Source organism: Scylla paramamosain, chromosome 22 (genome assembly GCF_035594125.1).
Source record: "Scylla paramamosain isolate STU-SP2022 chromosome 22, ASM3559412v1, whole genome shotgun sequence".
NCBI classification, from domain to species: domain Eukaryota; kingdom Metazoa; phylum Arthropoda; class Malacostraca; order Decapoda; family Portunidae; genus Scylla; species Scylla paramamosain.
In genome coordinates, this window is record NC_087172.1 from 18,650,839 (window position 1) to 18,670,126 (window position 19,288).

The window sequence follows — 19,288 nt, forward strand, 5'->3', positions numbered from 1 at the left end:
CATTATATATATATATATATATATATATATATATATATATATATATATATATATATATATATATATATATATATATATATATATATATATATATATATATATATATATATATATATATATATATATATATATATATATATATATATATATATATATATATATATATATATATATATATATATATATATATATATATATATATATATATATATATATATATATATATATATATATATATATTATTCAACTACTATTAAAAGAAAAATTAATGGATAAATGAATAAAATCCAACAAAACCATCACTTGATTTACATACTTTCATTGCTATATTAAAGAGCTCATGACATCACTTCCCTGTAACGAAACACTCACTCCTTACTCCCTCTTGCTCACTCCTTCTTAGGCGTCGTGGTGATGGCGAGCATCTTGCGGTCGTAGATGTTGGACCTGAGGCACGACAGCATGAAGGATGCCACATCTGAGCGGCTGGTGGTGTTGAAGGCCGAGTTGGTCTCCACGAGGAAGCCTTCCGACACCGACATCTCCTTACCTGTACACATCACTTGTCATCAACGTGTTCCTCTCTCTCTCTCTCTCTCTCTCTCTCTCTCTCTCTCTCTCTCTCTCTCTCTTAGCAAAAAAAGTATCAATCTTATAGTGCAAATTTATATAATATATATCTAATGTATTTGTGACTGAATTTAATATGAACTTCTAATATGGGAGACGATACAGAGAGAGAGAGAGAGAGAGAGAGAGAGAGAGAGAGAGAGAGAGAGAGAGAGAGAGAGAGAGAGAGAGAGAGAGTCTTCCCTGCAAACTTAAGATTCTTAATACAATCGAAACGCTGTACAATATCACATGAAAACGTGACGTAATTCCAAGCACGCCAAGAATGAGATACTATGTTGCATGAACACACCTGACTGGGGCGCATTTTTCAGTCCCGGGGGCCTGACGACGGTGTAGTTGATGTCCTGGCACTTGGTCTCCAGATACTGCTCCATCTGACGCATGTTGGTGAGAATAGGTCGCAGGAAGGGTATCAGGCACCAGTTGACCAGAAACCCGGAGTTGGCGGCAGACGAGGCTGTGGAAAGGGTGCTGTCATTAGGCCCGTATTCTAAAAGGTTCTTCTCTCTCACCACGACTATCTTCAGAAGTCTTTCTCCTGTTGATAATGTAGAAATCTTCTTAACCTGTCACTTTAATAATAAAAATACCCTTGAAAGCCCGTGCTACTGCAACTAGAGCCTTTTAAAAGTAGCGGAGATGCGGCGCAAAACTGTTATAAAATACGGGTCTTACTATGCACGCGTCATTACTGCCTGGGAGGTTTCACAGCTGAGTCGTTAATATGAAAGAAAGACACCGGGATGCCATGTTGCAACCAGAATGGAATATACTGGTCATGTTTTCCGTACGAGGCTGTGGAACACTCACTGTCTGTGTACCAGGCGGTCATGGTCACCAGGCGACTGATGTTCGTCTTGCGCATGGCCTCTACTATGGCTGACATGGACTCAGTGTAGCCTCTGAAACCACGAAAAGTTAACCGTTCATAATGTACTACTAGAGGGTATGATTATCTTGAAATGAATGACAAATAGGAAGTATGACACGAGTTGTATAACTGCTACTTTCACATAACGTGTTCTTTTCCTGTATGTGATCAGCTTTTGAATGTGAGTTGTATGTGATGCTCACGTGACAGGCTGAGGATTGCGAGGAAAGCCGAGACATGACACCACTGCGTCCTGCTCCGCCATGACGGGCGTTAGGGAAGCCTCATCAAACACGTCGCCCTTCACTACCTGAAAAAAATACCGCCGTTACCCCGAGAACGATGCGATTTTCTTTTACTGAACAACACTCAAACCCTGCCAAACCCTGCTAATACTTGCCTATGCCGCTTTACTGTCACCAGTTATTCCAATAAGAAAAAAAAAATGTAAATATGCAAATACATTTACGAGGAAACTCCATCATGGACAGGAAAAGAAAATGGAGGAAGAATCAAGGGATGAAGGTTAAACTGCTAACGTGACATGACATTCCTGGCGACAGAAAGTTTACCAAGTCGCCCGTTCACTGCAGGCTGGAGGGGCGGGGTGACCTTGAGGGCGTAACTCACACACTCCTCATCCCAATAACAGCGGAACGATAGATGCTGACTCACCGTGAGGCTCTCCTATTTCCCCCTTCTCTTCAACCCACCTTGAGATTGTCATGCGTTTCGGTGACTTTCTCGGGACTCCTGACGACGGCGGTGACGGTGTGGCCATCCTTCAGGGCCTGCTGCACCACTTCCTTCCCAGTCTGTCCTGTCGCGCCCACTACCAACACTCGCATCCTCTCTGCTGATGAGACACGTAATACTGAATCTCTACTACTACTACTACTACTACTACTTCTCTCTCTCTCTCTCTCTCAACATACATCGAAAAAGGTTCAGTTTAGCTAAAATAACTAGATTATTTTACTCATAACAGAACAGTTTCAGTACCGCTTATAACACCTGTCACTTCCCCGTTACATGAAACTATTCCGCTTATACACATTCCTTCCCTTCAGCGTATAGGTACAGTACTATTACGTACGTGTCTTAGATCACCAACATCATCTAAGCTACACGTGATGTCTAATATAGACTTGTGTCTTGAGAATAAGATATCACAGTGGCATTTACCTGTTGACAGTACTGGCGGAGCCTGCGACGGTGATGTCATGGTGGTGAAGGGACTAGGGAGCAGAGTGACGGATGAAGAGTGGTGCTGAGAATAATGTAACGCTTAGGTGGTTTGATCAAAGATAGGTTATCTGTGTGTACCCGTGGTTGCCATTTTGCTTAACTAGTTCATTAGGTGTATGGAGAACTGCTGCAAAGAAATAAAGCGCGTCATGTAAAGGTTCGATCAGCTGCAAAGTCCGATATTGAAATCTGGTTTCATTTGTGTATGGTTATTGTATGAATGGCTTAATTAATGTTTCTTGTGGTGTTTGTTGTATGCACACAAATTCAACAGTATAGGTATGCAATAATGGAGAAGTTTATCTGTAACAATGAGGTAATAACGACAGGAACGAGATACAAGACTATTCAGACTAAAAGATAAATAATGTAATAGATATATGATTATGTGAACAGTAACAAGTAACAAAAGTTCTAAAGATGCTTAACGAGATGAATTTGTATAGGATAATTAATCTCAATGTAACAGTTAACTCCACTACAATGAGAGGTGAGGGGTGAGGGAATGAGAGTGCAGGAGGAGGCACCAAACAGTTACCATAGCGACCATACCACGCGTACTGGCCTGCCTCTTCAGCCGCGGCGGTTCCTCATCAAGACATCTGTAATACTACCACCACCGCCATGGTAACACACTCATGTCTCCTCTCTGTCAAGGGGCAGCAGTGGCTGGGTATGTAGAGTTTGGTGGGAAGTTAGGAAAGGTGATGGGAGAGTAAGTTAATATAAGTACTGTTTTACCTCAGGTCTGGTAGCATTACTAGATTATGATACATAGAAAAAAAGGGTAATTTACACATTCAGTAATTATATATTGCTAATAAGCATATATCTTACTACTTTTATATGTTTCTGAAATACCTTAGCTAACACATACATCATAAGGAAATATATGGGCAAAATTTGGAATTTACCTTTTTTTTTTTATGAAATAACTATCCTGTCATTCACTTTCCCTTCCTGGTAAGACTCCATTTATGTTCACGTGCACAATACAGAATAAACTGGTCTTATGTTTCACCAGCCTCCTGGAAAGAAAGGCAAAAAAAATTTATTAAGTGAAGAGGACCGACACTGGGGCATAGTAGAATGATTGTATGTGACAGAAGCAAAAGGAGAGCAATTGTGTGTATGTGATGAATGATGGGGCCCTGCAAACTTGAAGGGAGGTGCTACACATAAATAGTTTTGCAAAGGTGTGGTGCATTTGGGTGTGGTAGGTGAGAGTACTTGTTATGAAGGAGTCTTGTTCTGAACCAAACTGTCCACACTGTGCAACTGATCCCTATATAGTGAGGATAGAAGTACTTTCTCTTCCCTGTCAGGGACAAGGGGCTAAGAGAGTGGTGTTAATGACTGTGAATGTGAAAGTTATGTGCTTTGTCTTGGCTACTCCCTTTTTTGGAGGAGACAACCTTATATATGTATATATGTAGGTATGTATGAAATAGCCATTCTACCATTTACTTTCCCTTCTTAATACTGAGTCACTGTCTATGTTCATTTGCACAGTACAAAATAAATTGATCTAATATTTTACCAGCCTCCCAAGAAGAAAGGAGAGAAGGGGAAGGGGAAGAGGGGGTCCAAGAAGACAGGAAGTGGGCGAGCACAGACCCTGATTGATGGTGTGCCCATCAACACCATGACCAAGGAGCAGCTAGAGGGACATGTGGTCAGGTGGGCTTACCCTAACGATAGTACTAAATAAAATAATTACTGGTGAAGGCGTAAGAGTGGAGATGACTACCTTGGTTATGTGCTTTGTCTTAGTGTAACAAAGACTTGTGCTCTGAAACTGATTTAAAGTTTAAAGTTATGCAAAAGAGGAGAGACTGGGGATTGAATGACATGACACTCAAGGTTCTTATCTCTTTCCCAGCTGACTCATGACAATTATCATGAACCAAGTACAGTTTCTTTGATCTTAACTATACATCATTTTTCATTTTGTGTACAATATACAAAGTGGAGTTTCTTATATTGATTGTAATGCAATTTTTAAATTTCTTATTACATCCAGTATTTTAGATCAAGAAATCTTGTACTACACTGTAACACATATGGCAGGTTTAGAAAGCTAAAGCAATGTCTTTTTTGACAGACTTAGAAATGAACTAGAACGAGAGAGGGAGGAGCGTAACTATGTTCAGAGTGAGCTTGAGCGAGTCCAGAGACTGTGGGAGGTGGCAGCTGAGAACCTGGACAATGTTCGTAAGGAACTCAGGTAATCAAGTGTGTAAAGAGAGTGCTGCATTGTGTGGAATAATAAATTCTGTGGAATTTTTCTTTACTCACTAACTATTGTAAATGACAACTGGATCAGAAAGGATTTCTACTAGAAAGTGAGATACATGGTTGTACTCACATTGTATTCAAAGACCATAATTATTGTACTGATGCACCTCACCAGGCACAAGGATGTGGAGATTGGAGAAGCTGAGGAGAAGCACCAGCAGGAAATTGGAGTGTACCAGCAAAAGATGAAACACCTCATGTACACTCAGGAGAACACCCTTGCCCAGTTGCAGGTGAAGCAGTGTGGATGAAGAGTGAGGTTCAAATATTATGCCATGAAATTCAGCATGATAGAGATGTTAGGTTTTGAGAAATATGTGTCATGGAATGAATGACAAATGAGGGAGGAGTGTGAAAGAGCTGGACACATTTTAAAGGTCCAATATTGAATGACTTCTTTCTCTATGTTTTAGATTGACAGTGAGGAAGCACTATTGAATCTGCACCAGGACTGTCTGAATGAGGAGAATCTTGTAATTCAAGAGAAGGAGGACTTGAGGAAACAGCTCCAAGACACTGAGAGCAACTACCTGGCCATCATAGCCAATATGAAAGTTGTGAGTGGGAAAGCACCTTTACAGATACATAAAGTAATAAAGTGCATGTGTGAAGCTGTATCTCAAAGTAAATAATAACCTACACCTCCAGTGATTAACATCCAAGTAATTACTGTGTTGATTACCAAGGATTTTGAAATTAAAAAGATACTTTTTGCTAAAAGATACATCTTGTTCTTACTGAGCAGAATCCATGTTTAGTTAATAGAGTGTCTGTAAAACTATAGATACTGAATTCCTGCATCATTTATGTTTTGTTAAAATTTTAATGAGTATTATGTTGAACAGGGCCACAGCAAGGCTCTGGACACCCTGCGGCAGGAGTTTGAGGCAGAGGCAGTGGAGATGGAGGCCAAGTATGTTAAGAAGATCAAAGATCTCCAGAACCAACTTGATCTCAAACGTAAAACAGAGCTGATAGCTCAGGAGGAGAAAAAGAACAACTTTTTGGCCACAATCATTTCTAATCATGAGAAAACTTTTGATGAGATGAAGAAATATTACACAGATATCACAGCAACTAATCTAAAGCTCATTACAGAGCTGAAGGTAATATTTTATAGAAGCTTGGCATACAAAATGATGGATGGACTGATAAAAACTGTGTATATGAGCACAGGTCTTTTAATTTGGTATTTGAACAAGTTGTGTTGGTTCCTTAACAGGCAGAGCTTGCTGAGCAAAAGGAACGAGAACACAAGCTGGAACAAGAGATGGGTGCTGCCATGTCTGGCCGTTCCCGCCTGGAAGACCAGGTTGCCAATCTGCGTAAGAAGCTTGCAGACACCCAGCGGTCCATGCAGCGCTCCCAGAGAGACAAAGAAAGCTATCTTGTAAGGTTCCTGGGTAAAGGGTGTCAAGAGAACAAAGAGTGAGGCAGTTTACCAACTGTTCATATATGAACAGAATATATATATCTTGTTGGATTATAGCATAGTGATTACTGTGTTTGTCTTGCAGCTTAAGAAGCCACAGAGTTCAGCTTCCTGGGCAGGTAGAAACTACTTGGGCTGATCTTAAACAATGGTCCATGTTCACCTTGCTTATAGAATATCTTCCATAGAATATCTTCCTTGTTGTGTTGCAGACAAGTCAGGCACAAGTTAAAGTTCTAACCAGTGAAAAAGAAGCCTTGCAGTGGGAGTTGGAGGTCCTAAAGCAGAAGGCAGAGGCGGTACGTTACTCTGATTTGTGGCTGATAGCTGTCATGGCTAAGTGATAAGAGAGGCTTGGATCTGCTGCTTGGTTAAGTCTTTGATCTATCAAATAAATATCTGTAGATTTTTCTTCCCTTTATGAAACTTTTTTTGTGCTAGAAAGCCTGCCTCCCTTCACCTCAAACAGATAGAACGTGAGCGGAAGGAGCTGTATGACCATTTCGTGGCAGTGGTGGGAGAGGTGCAGCAACGCAGTGAGCTCAGGAACATTGTTCTGGAGAAGAAACTGAATCAGGTGTAGTAATGAATTTCACATTTACTGTTTGGGGTTTGTATTCCTGTATCATCAAATCAGTGGGGTAAACTACAACTCATCATTGTTGGGTGGTTCTGTTCCATCTAATCCTGTCCATATACTGCTTTATCTGTTCATTCAGCACAGGAATAACAGCATCATATGGACATTTTTGTTCTTTTCTGCCTTGATGTATGTTTAGACTGATCTCATTCCAAGTTTTTGCAGGTATCAGATAATTTAGAAAAGAAAGAGGCTGTCTTGTCAGAGGTGTTATCAGCAGCCAACCTTGATCCTGTCTCCTTCAATCAAGTCAGCCACCAGCTGGAGGTAAGTCTTGCTTCTGCTATTGATTTTTCCTTTCCAAAATTCATCACTGTATGGATTACCACTATTTAATTGAACTGTTCAATAATATGATTCTGAACAAAAACATGGAATGTAGACCATCAGCTAAAGTCTATAAATTTTCACATCAGGAATATTTCAGCCTTTTTAGAGTTGTGTGCATACCAAAAACCTATATCTTTAGTTTGTTATCTTGTCAAGTTGTGATTCATTCCTTTGAACAGTAATGTTCTATCTTTCTTTCCTAATAGAGAATAATTGATGAAAAGAATCAGTTAGTTGGAGGCCTAAGGGAAGAGGTAGCAACACTGAGACGGATGTATACGGAGCTGATGGATAAGCACCAAGCGGCCCTCAGGATGGCCAGGAAGCCAAAGGCAACCACCAAACTTCCTAACATACCACTGTAAAGTACAAAAAAAATGTACTTCTATGACAGTAGTCACAAGTGTGTGGGGTGATCAATTCTTACTATGCAAGAACAAAAAGAATTAACCAAGTGCATGATTGTGTATCTCAGTTACTTGGAAAGTTCCAATGAATGTATCAGCACACATTACAAGTGTGTAATAAACGCAGCATCTTTCCTTCAAGGATTCATCTTTTGACATTAATCACCTACAGCAGCCTTTTTCAGCAACTATAATTTTCAGAAAATGAGAAATTTCAACAGTTTAAAGCACTCACTGATATTTTGTGTGCTTCCAATATTGCTGAACGAGAAAAACTAATTTCCCTTCCAAGTGTTGATTTCAGGGAACAGTTACAGCCAAGTCCAAATTTCATAATTTACATTTTTCACGACTAGCCTTCTGTAAACGTGAAGATGAAAAAACAGAAAAGTGAAGTTCAAACCATAGAATTTAAGGAATATATCATGCCTTCTAAAGAGATATCTACATTCACTTGTACTCACATACTCATATCTTTTTCAAGGTATCTCATACATACAGAGTTACAATGGTCAGCATGCTTGACTCATAACTGAGAGGTTTGTGTTATGAATCTCATGCCTGATGAAGACTACTTGGGCTGATCTCCTCTGCTAAAGTAGAATTACTGAATGGAATGAAGTCTTCCAATAACTCATGAAAAGGGAAACACAAGTGTACCAGTTTTCACCATCCCACAATGGTGACATGAGCATTCACTTTTGTGTTTACTTCAACAGTAGGGAGAAAAGAAAAGTTCCATTGTAAAAATGCATCAAACATTCATTGCAGTATAATGTGGAGGGAGATCACCGATAAATTAACACACTTGATCTTAAAACAAGAGCAAGTTTTTAAAATAGTTTCATATACACCTATATGAAACTGCACAAACATATTATGTATGTACTCATAAATGCTAATATTTGATAAATTGTATGAAAATACTGCTTTTATTGAAAAGATCATTTGTTGAACTCGTACCATGAGAATTATAGGTTGTTACACTAAGGATTTAAAAAATGTATGTATTTATATAAATATTCTGTGAAGTAACATATTTATAGCATTAAAATAGCTTCTTTGTCTGTGTGGAAAGTCAAGTCATTGATAGAATGATGCTTTAATTTTATGTATAGATGATGTCAGATATGTGAAGTACCTATGAATACATCTTTGGAAATGAATATGTGGAAACAAAATGGTGACACGTGGGTCATGACTACATCCTGGTTATTTACCAAGATGCTTCAGCAAGACTTAAGTGTGTGTGTGTGTGTGTGTGTGTGTGTGTGTGTGTGTGTGTGTGTGTGTATTTACATAGTTGTGGTTTATGGGAGGGGAGTAATCTCATAGAATCCTGTCTCTGTATCTATTTAGTTTGGTCTTAAAAGCATGGACAGTTTCAACATTTATAACGTCTTCACTGAGTTCATTCCATTTGTTCACACTTCTGTGAGGAAAACTATACTTCTTAATGTCTCTTCTACAGGTGACTTTCTTCAACTTCTTATTGTGTCCCCTTGTACTGTCTAAATTTATAAAACCTTCTTTGTCCACATTTTCCATACCATTTATCATTCTATAGATGTTTATTAAATTTCCTCTCTCTCTCTCTCTCTCTCTCTCTCTCTCTCTCTCTCTCCTATTTTCAAGGGTAGGAATTTCCAACATTCTTAATCTCTCTTCATAGGTTGATTTACTCAACTCCAGAACCATCTTAGTGACTGTTCTTAGTACTCTTTCTAATTTTATAATATTCCTCTTTGTATAAGGAGACCACACCACTGCCGTATATTCCAATCTTGGTCTTATCATGAAAATCAACAACTTTTTTATCATTACTTTACCAAATATAAGAATGCCATTCTTACTCTCTTTAATAAATTCATCATCTCTCCAGTAATTTTATCAATGTGTCTGTCCAGAGTCAAATTTTTCAGTAACTGTTACTCCCAAACCCACTTCCTCTTTTGACTTCTTTAACTTCACAACTTCCATCTCATAATGATATTGTATTCTTTTCTTACTCTTACCAAACTCCATTACTTTACATTGAGTTTGCCAAGATTTACTCCATCTATTTATCTTATTTTAAATCATCCTGCAGTACCATACAGTTATTTACATTTTCTACCCTTCTCATCAGCTTAGCATCATCCACAAATAAGTTCATATAACTATCTATTTCTTCATTTATGTCATTCACATATATTACAAACATTATTGGTCCCAACACTGACCCCTTTGGAACACCACTAGTTACTTTCAGCCATGATGAATTTTGGTCTTGTATTACAGTTCTCATCTCTATCATCCAGATAATTCTCCATCCACTCCTGTGGTCTTCCTCCAAATTTTCCATAATTTTTTATCTTCCATAGCAATGTTCAGTGTGGTACTTTGTCAAATGCCTTCTTCAAGCCTAAGTAGACACCATCCACCCATCTGTCTCTCTCCTGCACAATAGTGACTACCCTTGAATAAAGGGACAATAAGTTCATGGAGCATGATCTTCCCCTCCTAAATCCAAATTGACAATTTACTAAAACTTTATCTCTTTCTAAGTGTTACATCCATCTTTCCTTTACTGTTCTTTCACATCATTTTCCTACAACACTAGTCAAGGACACTGGTCTATAATTTAGTGGATTTTCCTTATTTCCTCCTTTGTATATTGGTGTAATATTTGCTCTGTTCCAATCTTTTGGTACTCTTCCCTGTGATAGTGATGTCACTGGGAATTTTATCAGCCAGTTGTTCTCTACATTCCTTCAATATTCAGTTTGATATTCCATCTGGACCAGTTTCTTTATTTACTTCAAGTACTTCCATCATCCTAAGTATTTCTTCATAACTGACTGGGACTGTACTTAGTATATTCCACACTAACTTCCAGCATCAAACTCCCCTTCCACAGTAAATACCGATCTGAAAATATTGTTCATAACCTCCATCATGTCCTGTGCATCATTATAGATTTTCCCTTCAACTTTCAGTCTTGATACACCTTCCTTCTTTATCTTCCCATTAATATGTCTAAAGAATAGTATGGGTTCATTTATACACTTATCTATTATATCTCTTTCATAATGAAAGTTTCTTTTCTCCATTCTTATTATCTCGATGTACTTGTTTCTAGCACCAATATATTCCTCCCATCTGCTCTCAGTTTTTCTCTTCTTCCATCTATTCCAAGCATTTGATTTACGATTTCTAGTTTCTATGCATTTTGTATTGAACCATTCTTTACCTTTCTACATCTTGCTCATCCTTTAGGTACAAATTTCTCCACAACAGAATTATATATCCTTATAAAGTCATCCCATTTTTCCCAAACATCTGGATCCTCAGTCTTTCCAGTCCATGGCAACAATGTACTTTCTTAATTTTTCTAAGTCAGCTTTACTGTAAATCTTCTTACCTTATAATTTTCATCAATGATTACATTTTAATTTTTCAAATTAAATTCCATCAACACATGATCACTTTTATCTAGAGGGCTATCATGGTGCATAGTTTCAATAATTTCCATGTCCTTGGTAAACACTAAATCAAGTCATGATGGTTTATTTCTTCCATTAAATCTGGTATCACAATCAACCCATTGAGTCATCAAGTTTTCCACTGTCCAGTTCAATAATCTATTATTCCATAAGCTCTCACTTCCAGTAGTTGTCAATGTCTCCCAATTTATCTCTTTACAATTAAGATCAACAATAACTATATCACTACTTTCCATCACGATCTTTTCAAGACCTTTTAGCTCATCTACCAACATCTCTTCATGCTCTTCTTTTCACCAAGCATTGGTCATAGGTGGCACATACACTCCTACATAATTCATTATCTTTCCATTTCCACTTTTAATCATCACTTGTAGAATTTCAGACTTGTCTTCATTTTTTATTACCTTCTCCACTTTGACACATTTTTTAGTCAGAATTGTCACTCCACCTCTTCCCTTGTCACTTTATTTTTCATCCATAAATCATATTTATCATCACCAATATCAGGAGTTCTCCATTCATTTTTCCATTTTGTCTCACATAATACAACAACATCCAGTGCAGTGTGTGTGTGTGTGTGTGTGTGTGTGTGTGTGTGTGTGTGTGTGTGTGTGTGTGTGTGTGTGTGTGTGTGTGTGTACAAGTTAAGCCATACATTTCTGTTAAAGGTTAACATTGCTTAACATAGTGAGTCAAAGCATCAGGCCATTCATGTCCTAACTCCCCCCACAGACAGAGACCACTCCTTGCCACACCAAGCCCAAGGAAAGGACGGTGATGGAAGAGGTGTCATTAATTTTATACTTAAAAAAATATTATGCAGTATAAACAATACAAAGAAGTAGGATATAAGGTGTTAATAAATATATAAACAATAGAAATGAGAGAGAGAGAGAGAGAGAGAGAGAGAGAGAGAGAGAGAGAGAGAGAGAGAGAGAGAGAGAGAGAGAGAGAGAGAGAGAGAGAGAGAGAGAGAGAGAGAGAGAGAGAGAGAGAGAGATCTAAATATGTCAAATGCAAGCAAGGCTCCCAGACATTCAATATGAATTTTACAGCCTAAAACAAAGTAATGCACATACAAAATATTCAAATATTTTGAAAGAAAACTGTATATTTATTCCACATGGAAAATTTAACACTTCTGATATAATTATGAATGAATTATGAATGTCTTGAACCAACTTTCTAACTCATCTGGTCATGACTAGCTCTTATACTACATTTCTTATAGTTTTTAACAGGAGGCAACTGACATCAGACACAACATTATGTGGTGTTTATGCATGATTGATACAAGATAAGTGCCACATTGTACATATTGCAATGCCCCATGTGCATAACACACTGTCTCCATACAAACTCAGGTTGCAAACTGCCTTGTTCACCTAATAGTAGCCCTCCAAGCTGCATGTTCTCAGGCAACCTTCCAGCACAGATCTAGATCTCTGAGGTCCTTTGTGACCATTATATTCCAGACTTTCTTCAATTTCCCTCTAAAATCTTTGTCAGCTTTCAGTTACATCCAGTCTTTCAATATAGTTTGCAGAGTTCGTACTGGAGAACTAGCTACATAAAATGAAAGCATTATTACAACAGCAGCCACTTCTGTGGGTCACTGCAGCAGGACAGACATATCTCCTGAAAACACCAAAATGAGTGACTCATGAAAGCTTTGAGTAAAGCATACCACTAGTAGAAGACTATGTTAGTTGCTGGAATTTTCACACAGTACTTATGTAACAGCAATTAGTAACAATAAACACTCACCACAACAAATAACTTAGCATGAGCAGTTCTGACTGGTTTTCTTATGTCTGTATCAAAACTGATCCCAAGGCAGAGCATCATTCCAAAAATGATTTTAGGTTAATGCACAGAACAAGTTAGTTTCAGTATGGTAAGATAATATCCAACAGCAGAACAATCTCCATTTTCATGTTTTATCTTGAGTAATCATAACTATGGTGCCAGAGAGGAAAGTGGCATTTTCTCACTTTGTCACATTATAAAATTTTTGCTGTTGATTTCTAGAACCAGTTGTGATACATCACATGACAAAGAGGCTCTTTCCTAATTTCATTCTTGTTGCTTCACACTCATCATTACTATTAAGGATACAGTGGTGGCAAAAAAATAAGCATACATACTTGGCCATTTTTTGAGTGGATGATTGTCGTGTGAGGATGACGGATTGAGCTATGGAGTGACAGATGCAGGGGTCAGTGTCACCCTGAGATAATGGTAATTGTGAGATGACAGAGAAAAATAAATAAATTCAGATGTTAGATCTCAATAATTCTTAAATAATTAAAATTAATTCTGAGACAAACTTTGAATCAACATGAAAATCACTCCTCACTTGAAACTGTGATACAGCTGATGCTATCAGCATATTCAAACATCCATTAATGCCTTCAATTAATATTTTTGTTAGTGAGGACACTGTATAACAGGTACTTGATATACATACACATGTAGTCACCGAACTGGTCTAGCATTGTTTTGTCACTCAGACAAGTGTCTCTGTGTAATAGGGTAATATTATCCTGTGGAAACAACACACTGTCACTGCAAGATATTAATTTTACCTGTTAAATTTCCATATGTGTTCCTAGTAACCTATGACTAAATGTTGCAATACTTTGACCCTCAATCCTCTAGTACATCACAAAATAGGACAGCCTGGACAGTTCATGTCATGACAGGAATGCTGGTTGCCATTTGTAACTGTGACAGTCTTTGATAGTTTCTTATGCAGGAATGCCACCATAAAATTTATATTTTACGTAAAGGATATACAGTCAGACTATGTTCGTATCATGTAAATAATTATGTAAATAAATAAATAATTTATCTTTTAATATGTTGACACCACATACAAAAAAATTTCCAATCAGTGCAGAAACCATAAAACAGCTTTACTAGTATCATTAGTTTGAGGATCTCAAGGCAAGAGTAAGATTGTCCTTTTGCTGAATAGGGATGATGCCTCTTAGCTGAAGAAATGAACAGCTGAGAAGGATGCTTCTAGTGCACTATGTACTGCCTTTGGGATGACCACCACTGAGGTCTAAGCCTTTGACAACTTATCAGCATGGCATCACCATTGCAATCCCTAATATTTTCATATTTCTTATGTAGATATCATCATGCTCATTGCATTCAGTAGTATTCATGATTCATAACACAAAATGTATTATTTATAAATGTACTGGGATATACATGTTTACCTACATGTATAGATAAAAAGAAACCATTACATACGATTTATATACAGTATTACATACAGGAAAAATTAACCTGAATACTGTGTTAAAAGTATGAGGTGTGATCAGAAAATTCTGAGTGTTTCTGTTGTAAAGGAAAAAAAGTTGTGACCACACAAGAATATCAACAGCAAGCAGCAGCTTTTCTGAGTCAGTGTACTGCATACCACTGCATTGTCATCATCAAGACATGAGTTAATGCTAGTTTTTGTCACCATGTTCATGTTAAGAAGTCAAATGAGCAGAAAGCAAACATCAAAACCTGCACCAAAGAGCTGCAATTGATACTGGGTGTTCCATCATGACATGGAAGCATGGCAGCAGTGTTCATGGAAGTAGAGTGTTCATCTGGACCAACACAACTGCTGTTCCCTCACCCTACTACATGCTGGCTTTGTCTATTTCTGCCTTCTTCCACTTCCCCAACATGAGGTTCTGAATGGTTGTCATTTGGCCATCATGGAAAAGATTCATTATGAACTGCAGAAAGATTACTTGACACACTTAAATAGCTCCTCAATGAGTATTCCAAAGACAACAGAAGAGCAGTGGGTGGTGTAGCACTGCTCAAGATTACCACTTCAAAGAGGATGGTGTAGAAATTCAAATAAAGTGCAGTTTTTACTTTCACAGACGTTCTTACAGAAAACTTTGATCGCACTTTGTATGCTCTCACTTCCATGTGTGTGTGAGAGAGAGAGAGAGAGAGAGAGAGAGAGAGAGAGAGAGAGAGAGAGAGAGAGAGAGAGAGAGAGAGAGAGAGAGAGAGAGAGAGAGAGAGAGAGAGAGAGAGAGAGAGAGAGAGAGAGAGAGAGAGAGAGAGAGAGAGAGAGAGAGAGACATTCATTCATTATTTGATTGTTGCAACTATTCCCACAAGCCCAGCTAATTTCCCTATAAGTGACACATAGTCACACATCAGCAATTCCCTAACCATTTATCCACCCACCCATCCACACACACACACACACGATTACCAGCCCCTCCCCAGGACTGCTGTGCCTATCAAGGATTCACTGAAATATTAAGGCACTGGATTTTGCAGATGCCACTTATCAGTTGTTTCTAATCAAAGAAGACAGTTATGATGAAAATTTTAATCCTTGCAAGGATTAAGTAAGGAAAATATACATGTACTATAGAACCCCCTCTGTAAAGTTTAGCAAATATCTTTTACACAAAGATTTGAATTAAAAAAATTTCCCCTCCACATTGGCCTCATAGAATTATTTCCAAAATAAAAATACCCCCCAACACTGAGGAAAACAATCCTGTACCTGCAATGACATATGGTCATTTGAATTACTTTGTTATGTTGTACATAAATTACTGAAAGTTTTCCCTGCCTTCAAAATGTCAGTGCTCCTGCAACTCCAGATATCCTGTGTCAGTGTGCCTACAGAGATCAGGATGAAGACTAAAATTGGTGAAGTAGTTGTACTACATATAAAACAAAGTTGGACATCCATAAAAAGTTGGAATCCTAAAAAAATATTCAGAAATTTGTAAAAACTGCTGAAAAATACGTATCGATTCGTTCATAGGACTGGACTTCACTAAATACGTTCAAATGTCGGAAACAAGCCTGCACGACTACAACAAAGTTCCTACATTTTGCTTTGTTTTTTTTAAATAAAATCTGGACTTAGCTATTTTGCATCATCTATTTCCAGTTCTAGGTCTTCTATCTGCTGTGTCACCTCCTCTTTTCTCTTCACTTTTTCCAGCTGCTCCGGTTCTGGATTCTTGATTTCCCCACTAGCAATCTGTCTCTCCAGCTTCTCAATATCTCGCAACTTTTTCTTTAGGTTCCTCAAGCGCTTGGTGGGATCTGAAGCAACTGCCTTCCCTCCTGTTAGAGTGGGGATAAAAGCATTCATGAAAACATCCAGGAAAAAAGGAAAATTTGCAGTTACTCTTATAATATCTATTCTACATTCTATCATATTAGTTTTAATTGATAATGAAAACAGTGTTGCAAGTAATTCCACATATAATAGGAAAACATAAGCAACACATCAAATACATCTGTATTACGGTACTTTGAAAATGTTGAGTGTGAAGCATTCATTACCTGATGTATTGTTGGAGATGTGAGTCTCGTCCATGGCTTTGGTTATTTCAGCATCGGTAGCAGCTGCCTTTTTCTTTGCTGCTGCTGCCCTCTTCTTTTGTGACTTTGACATTCCACCTTGATGAAATAAATATATCTGAGGTTGCTGTAAACACTTCAAATATGTATAATAAATTCACATTTTTCTGTGATGGTATACATGTATCCAGTACATACTGTATATGGATAACATTTATTTTAGCAATTACATGTCTCTATGTACAGAAAGTTCACTGACATCTAGGCCTCTGTAATGCTAAAAGAATGATTCAATTAAGAACATGAAATAAATTAATGAAAACCTTACTTTTATTTATCATTTATAATTTTATAGTCTATATTAGTACATGCAGAAGACTACATATGAGATGAAAAAATGTAAGGCAGGTCATCTCATCTCTAGACTAGTGTGTTGAGGTGCACACATGATAAATGTCATAACTGTATTTGAGGACATGAGAAAAGTGGCACTCACCCAGCTTGGCAGTTGGCACCAAGCCAGGAATGGAAGAATCAGGAGCTTGTTGCCGGCTCTTCATAGCAGCTGCATCCTCAGGGGCCAGACCCACCGGGTAATCTGATCTGTTCTTGGCCCACTGCTTTCCTTTGCTCTCATACCTGCCAAGTATGAGTATCAGCATAATCATCACCAGCCAACACCATTCTATTACAAGGCAGAGGCCTTCCACAGTGGTCTTAATTCTTAGTTCCTTTCTTAAATTCTTAATCTATGGCAATAATAGAAAATACTATATTGGACTTGAGATTCATAGATCTCATCATAAACTCTGGTGTATATAGAGATAATTAAGAATTAATCTGGTCTTATCTTCAAATATTTAAGCATTTTTGAAAAATGCAGTCACTTACAGAGGCATCTCTTCTTGGGGAATGTAGCCATCCTTGACCCTCCTTGCCTTGCGCCATGTACCATCAGGTCGCTGGGAGGCAGGTATGAAGCACTGACCTACAAGAAAGGTAGCAGCAACAGGCACCAATTAACACAATATTACCATCTGGTTTGAAAATGACAAATCTTGCTTACTTAGATTATTGTAGAAATTGAAGATGTTGGAGAACCCTATTGGAATGTTGGTAATTAGATAAGTGTACTTCAAAATTTCATACAAGTGGTTACATCTGATTTAACAATGGACAAAGCTATTACAGATCAAGTTATAGTCCTTCACATCTGTGCAGGCCATACACAACATGGTCAGCACAAAATATTCTGTAAAAGTGCCAGCTGAAAATATTTCATTGTAAGACACATGCAGAAATCCTATTATTTTATCTATTCAAGACATGTGGATTAAATTTTGTTACAATTATCAAGGACATGAGATGTTTTATTTTGGAAGAATTATCAAGGAGACAATTCTAAGTGTTTCGGTAATCCTTAAGGAGACAAAGGCCTTTAAACTTCAAACCCTTGTTGCTAGCCAGACTGCCTCGAGGGGAGCGAACAATCAACTCTGACACTACCTGAATAACCCAAAGTAACATCAAGGTAATGCTAAATACCACTCACACATCCATTACCACATAGCCAATCAACAATGAATCAACAATGAGACAATCTAACCCACAAGTTTGGACAATCCTTGATGTCACATGGCCCTTTTGACTCCTAATCATGATTGCTAGCCTAACTGCCTTGTACGGTCGGAATAGTCATCTCTGACACCAACCAAGTCACCCTAAAGAAACTCCCTGGTAAGGTACATACCACAACCCCCACATCCAAACCGCTTCCCCCATCCTCCCCCCCCCCCCCCAGGAGACACTGGATTGCTTGCACACAGACATACACACACAGACACACTTGCACACCTCCATCCACACATCCACCAGCATCCACAGACCCACCACCCACCCGCCAGCCATGCGAGGGGCGCGGGGGAGGCTGGCATGCTCACCTGTCTCATCCTTGACGTACTCGGCTGCTATGGACATGTTGGAGGAGTGTTGTGGTGGAGCCATGCGGGTTCGTCTCGGCCCGCCCGGTGATACCAGCCAGCCGCACTCACTCTCTCACTCACACAGTCTTACACAGTCCATCTCCATGCAATGCTTCTCCCTGCCTACACACACACACACACACACACACACACACACACACACTTGCACTCTTTTTTTTTTTTTTCTAAATACATGAATAAGTGAAAATACAGACAGGAAGACCGATTCTTTTGTTGACTACACCGAGATAAGATATACCTATATACATGTACTACATGTACTGACACACACATTTTATTCTCTCTCTCTCTCTCTCTCTCTCTGCTTCTACACACACACACACACACACACACACACACACACACAGTGAAAATATATAGAAACAACACACACACACACACACACACACACGCGCACACACACACACACTTTAACATGAAAAGATATGGATAAGTAAACTGATTAATAACTAATATATAAACAATTTTCTCCCCCGTCTTCTTGGCCTAGAAACCCATCTTGCCTCCCCATTCCGAATGATTTCGATCCACTAGAAGCTGTTGAAAGTAATGGAGAATGTGTGCTGTCTTAAAATTTGCC

The 19,288-nt window shown here is 38.3% G+C and overlaps 3 protein-coding genes across 6 annotated transcripts; 1 reads left to right on the plus strand and 2 right to left on the minus strand.

Annotated features, from left to right (window-relative positions):
* Window positions 1-303: 303 nt before the first annotated feature.
* On the minus strand, window positions 304-2,889 carry LOC135111727 (uncharacterized). 3 transcript variants are annotated; one of them, XM_064025389.1, is made up of 6 exons: window positions 2,690-2,889; window positions 2,214-2,360; window positions 1,708-1,810; window positions 1,444-1,535; window positions 923-1,090; window positions 304-550 (listed from the first exon to the last, which is right to left on the minus strand). In XM_064025389.1, exons 1-6 carry the CDS (start codon window positions 2,727-2,729, stop codon window positions 390-392), a joined length of 711 nt encoding a protein of 236 aa, XP_063881459.1. In that variant the 5' UTR covers window positions 2,730-2,889; the 3' UTR covers window positions 304-389. The 3 variants fall into 3 exon arrangements, with proteins under 3 accessions (XP_063881459.1, XP_063881460.1, XP_063881458.1); XM_064025390.1 differs by having other exon boundaries at window positions 1,708-1,814; window positions 2,218-2,357; window positions 2,690-2,880; XM_064025388.1 differs by having other exon boundaries at window positions 1,708-1,814; window positions 2,218-2,360; window positions 2,690-2,868.
* Window positions 2,890-3,214: 325 nt separating this feature from the next.
* LOC135111726 (dynein regulatory complex subunit 4-like) lies at window positions 3,215-12,356 on the plus strand. 2 transcript variants are annotated; one of them, XM_064025386.1, is made up of 11 exons: window positions 3,215-3,425; window positions 4,296-4,432; window positions 4,857-4,979; window positions 5,166-5,283; window positions 5,464-5,607; window positions 5,896-6,156; window positions 6,273-6,440; window positions 6,695-6,781; window positions 6,952-7,059; window positions 7,288-7,389; window positions 7,659-12,356. In XM_064025386.1, the coding sequence occupies exons 2-11, from the start codon at window positions 4,398-4,400 to the stop codon at window positions 7,815-7,817; spliced, it is 1,305 nt and encodes a 434-aa protein (XP_063881456.1). In that variant the 5' UTR covers window positions 3,215-3,425; window positions 4,296-4,397; the 3' UTR covers window positions 7,818-12,356. The 2 variants fall into 2 exon arrangements, with proteins under 2 accessions (XP_063881456.1, XP_063881455.1); XM_064025385.1 differs by having other exon boundaries at window positions 3,215-3,379.
* Window positions 12,357-15,338: 2,982 nt separating this feature from the next.
* LOC135111728 (partner of Y14 and mago-like) lies at window positions 15,339-18,807 on the minus strand. Its single transcript, XM_064025391.1, has 5 exons — window positions 18,646-18,807; window positions 17,597-17,693; window positions 17,202-17,344; window positions 16,688-16,804; window positions 15,339-16,465 (listed from the first exon to the last, which is right to left on the minus strand). Exons 1-5 carry the CDS (start codon window positions 18,707-18,709, stop codon window positions 16,263-16,265), a joined length of 624 nt encoding a protein of 207 aa, XP_063881461.1. The 5' UTR covers window positions 18,710-18,807; the 3' UTR covers window positions 15,339-16,262.
* Window positions 18,808-19,288: the final 481 nt, after the last annotated feature.

Excerpts from the sequence above, each read along its gene's own strand:
- LOC135111726 (XM_064025385.1), top strand. Across the intron at positions 6,157-6,272 it reads AGCTCATTACAGAGCTGAAG|GCAGAGCTTGCTGAGCAAAA; the intron begins GTAATATTTTAT and ends GTTCCTTAACAG. Across the intron at positions 7,060-7,287 it reads TGGAGAAGAAACTGAATCAG|GTATCAGATAATTTAGAAAA; the intron begins GTGTAGTAATGA and ends AAGTTTTTGCAG.
- LOC135111728 (XM_064025391.1), bottom strand. The coding sequence starts at position 18,709 with ATGGCTCCACCACAACACTCCTCCAACATGTCCATAGCAGCCGAGTAC. Across the intron at positions 17,345-17,596 it reads CCCCAAGAAGAGATGCCTCT|GTATGAGAGCAAAGGAAAGC; the intron begins GTAAGTGACTGC and ends CATACTTGGCAG. Across the intron at positions 16,805-17,201 it reads GGTGCCAACTGCCAAGCTGG|GTGGAATGTCAAAGTCACAA; the intron begins GTGAGTGCCACT and ends TATTTCATCAAG.
- LOC135111727 (XM_064025389.1), bottom strand. The coding sequence starts at position 2,729 with ATGACATCACCGTCGCAGGCTCCGCCAGTACTGTCAACAG. Across the intron at positions 1,811-2,213 it reads GCATGACAATCTCAAGGTGG|TGAAGGGCGACGTGTTTGAT; the intron begins GTTGAAGAGAAG and ends TTTTTCAGGTAG. Across the intron at positions 1,091-1,443 it reads GACCGCCTGGTACACAGACA|CCTCGTCTGCCGCCAACTCC; the intron begins GTGAGTGTTCCA and ends CCCTTTCCACAG.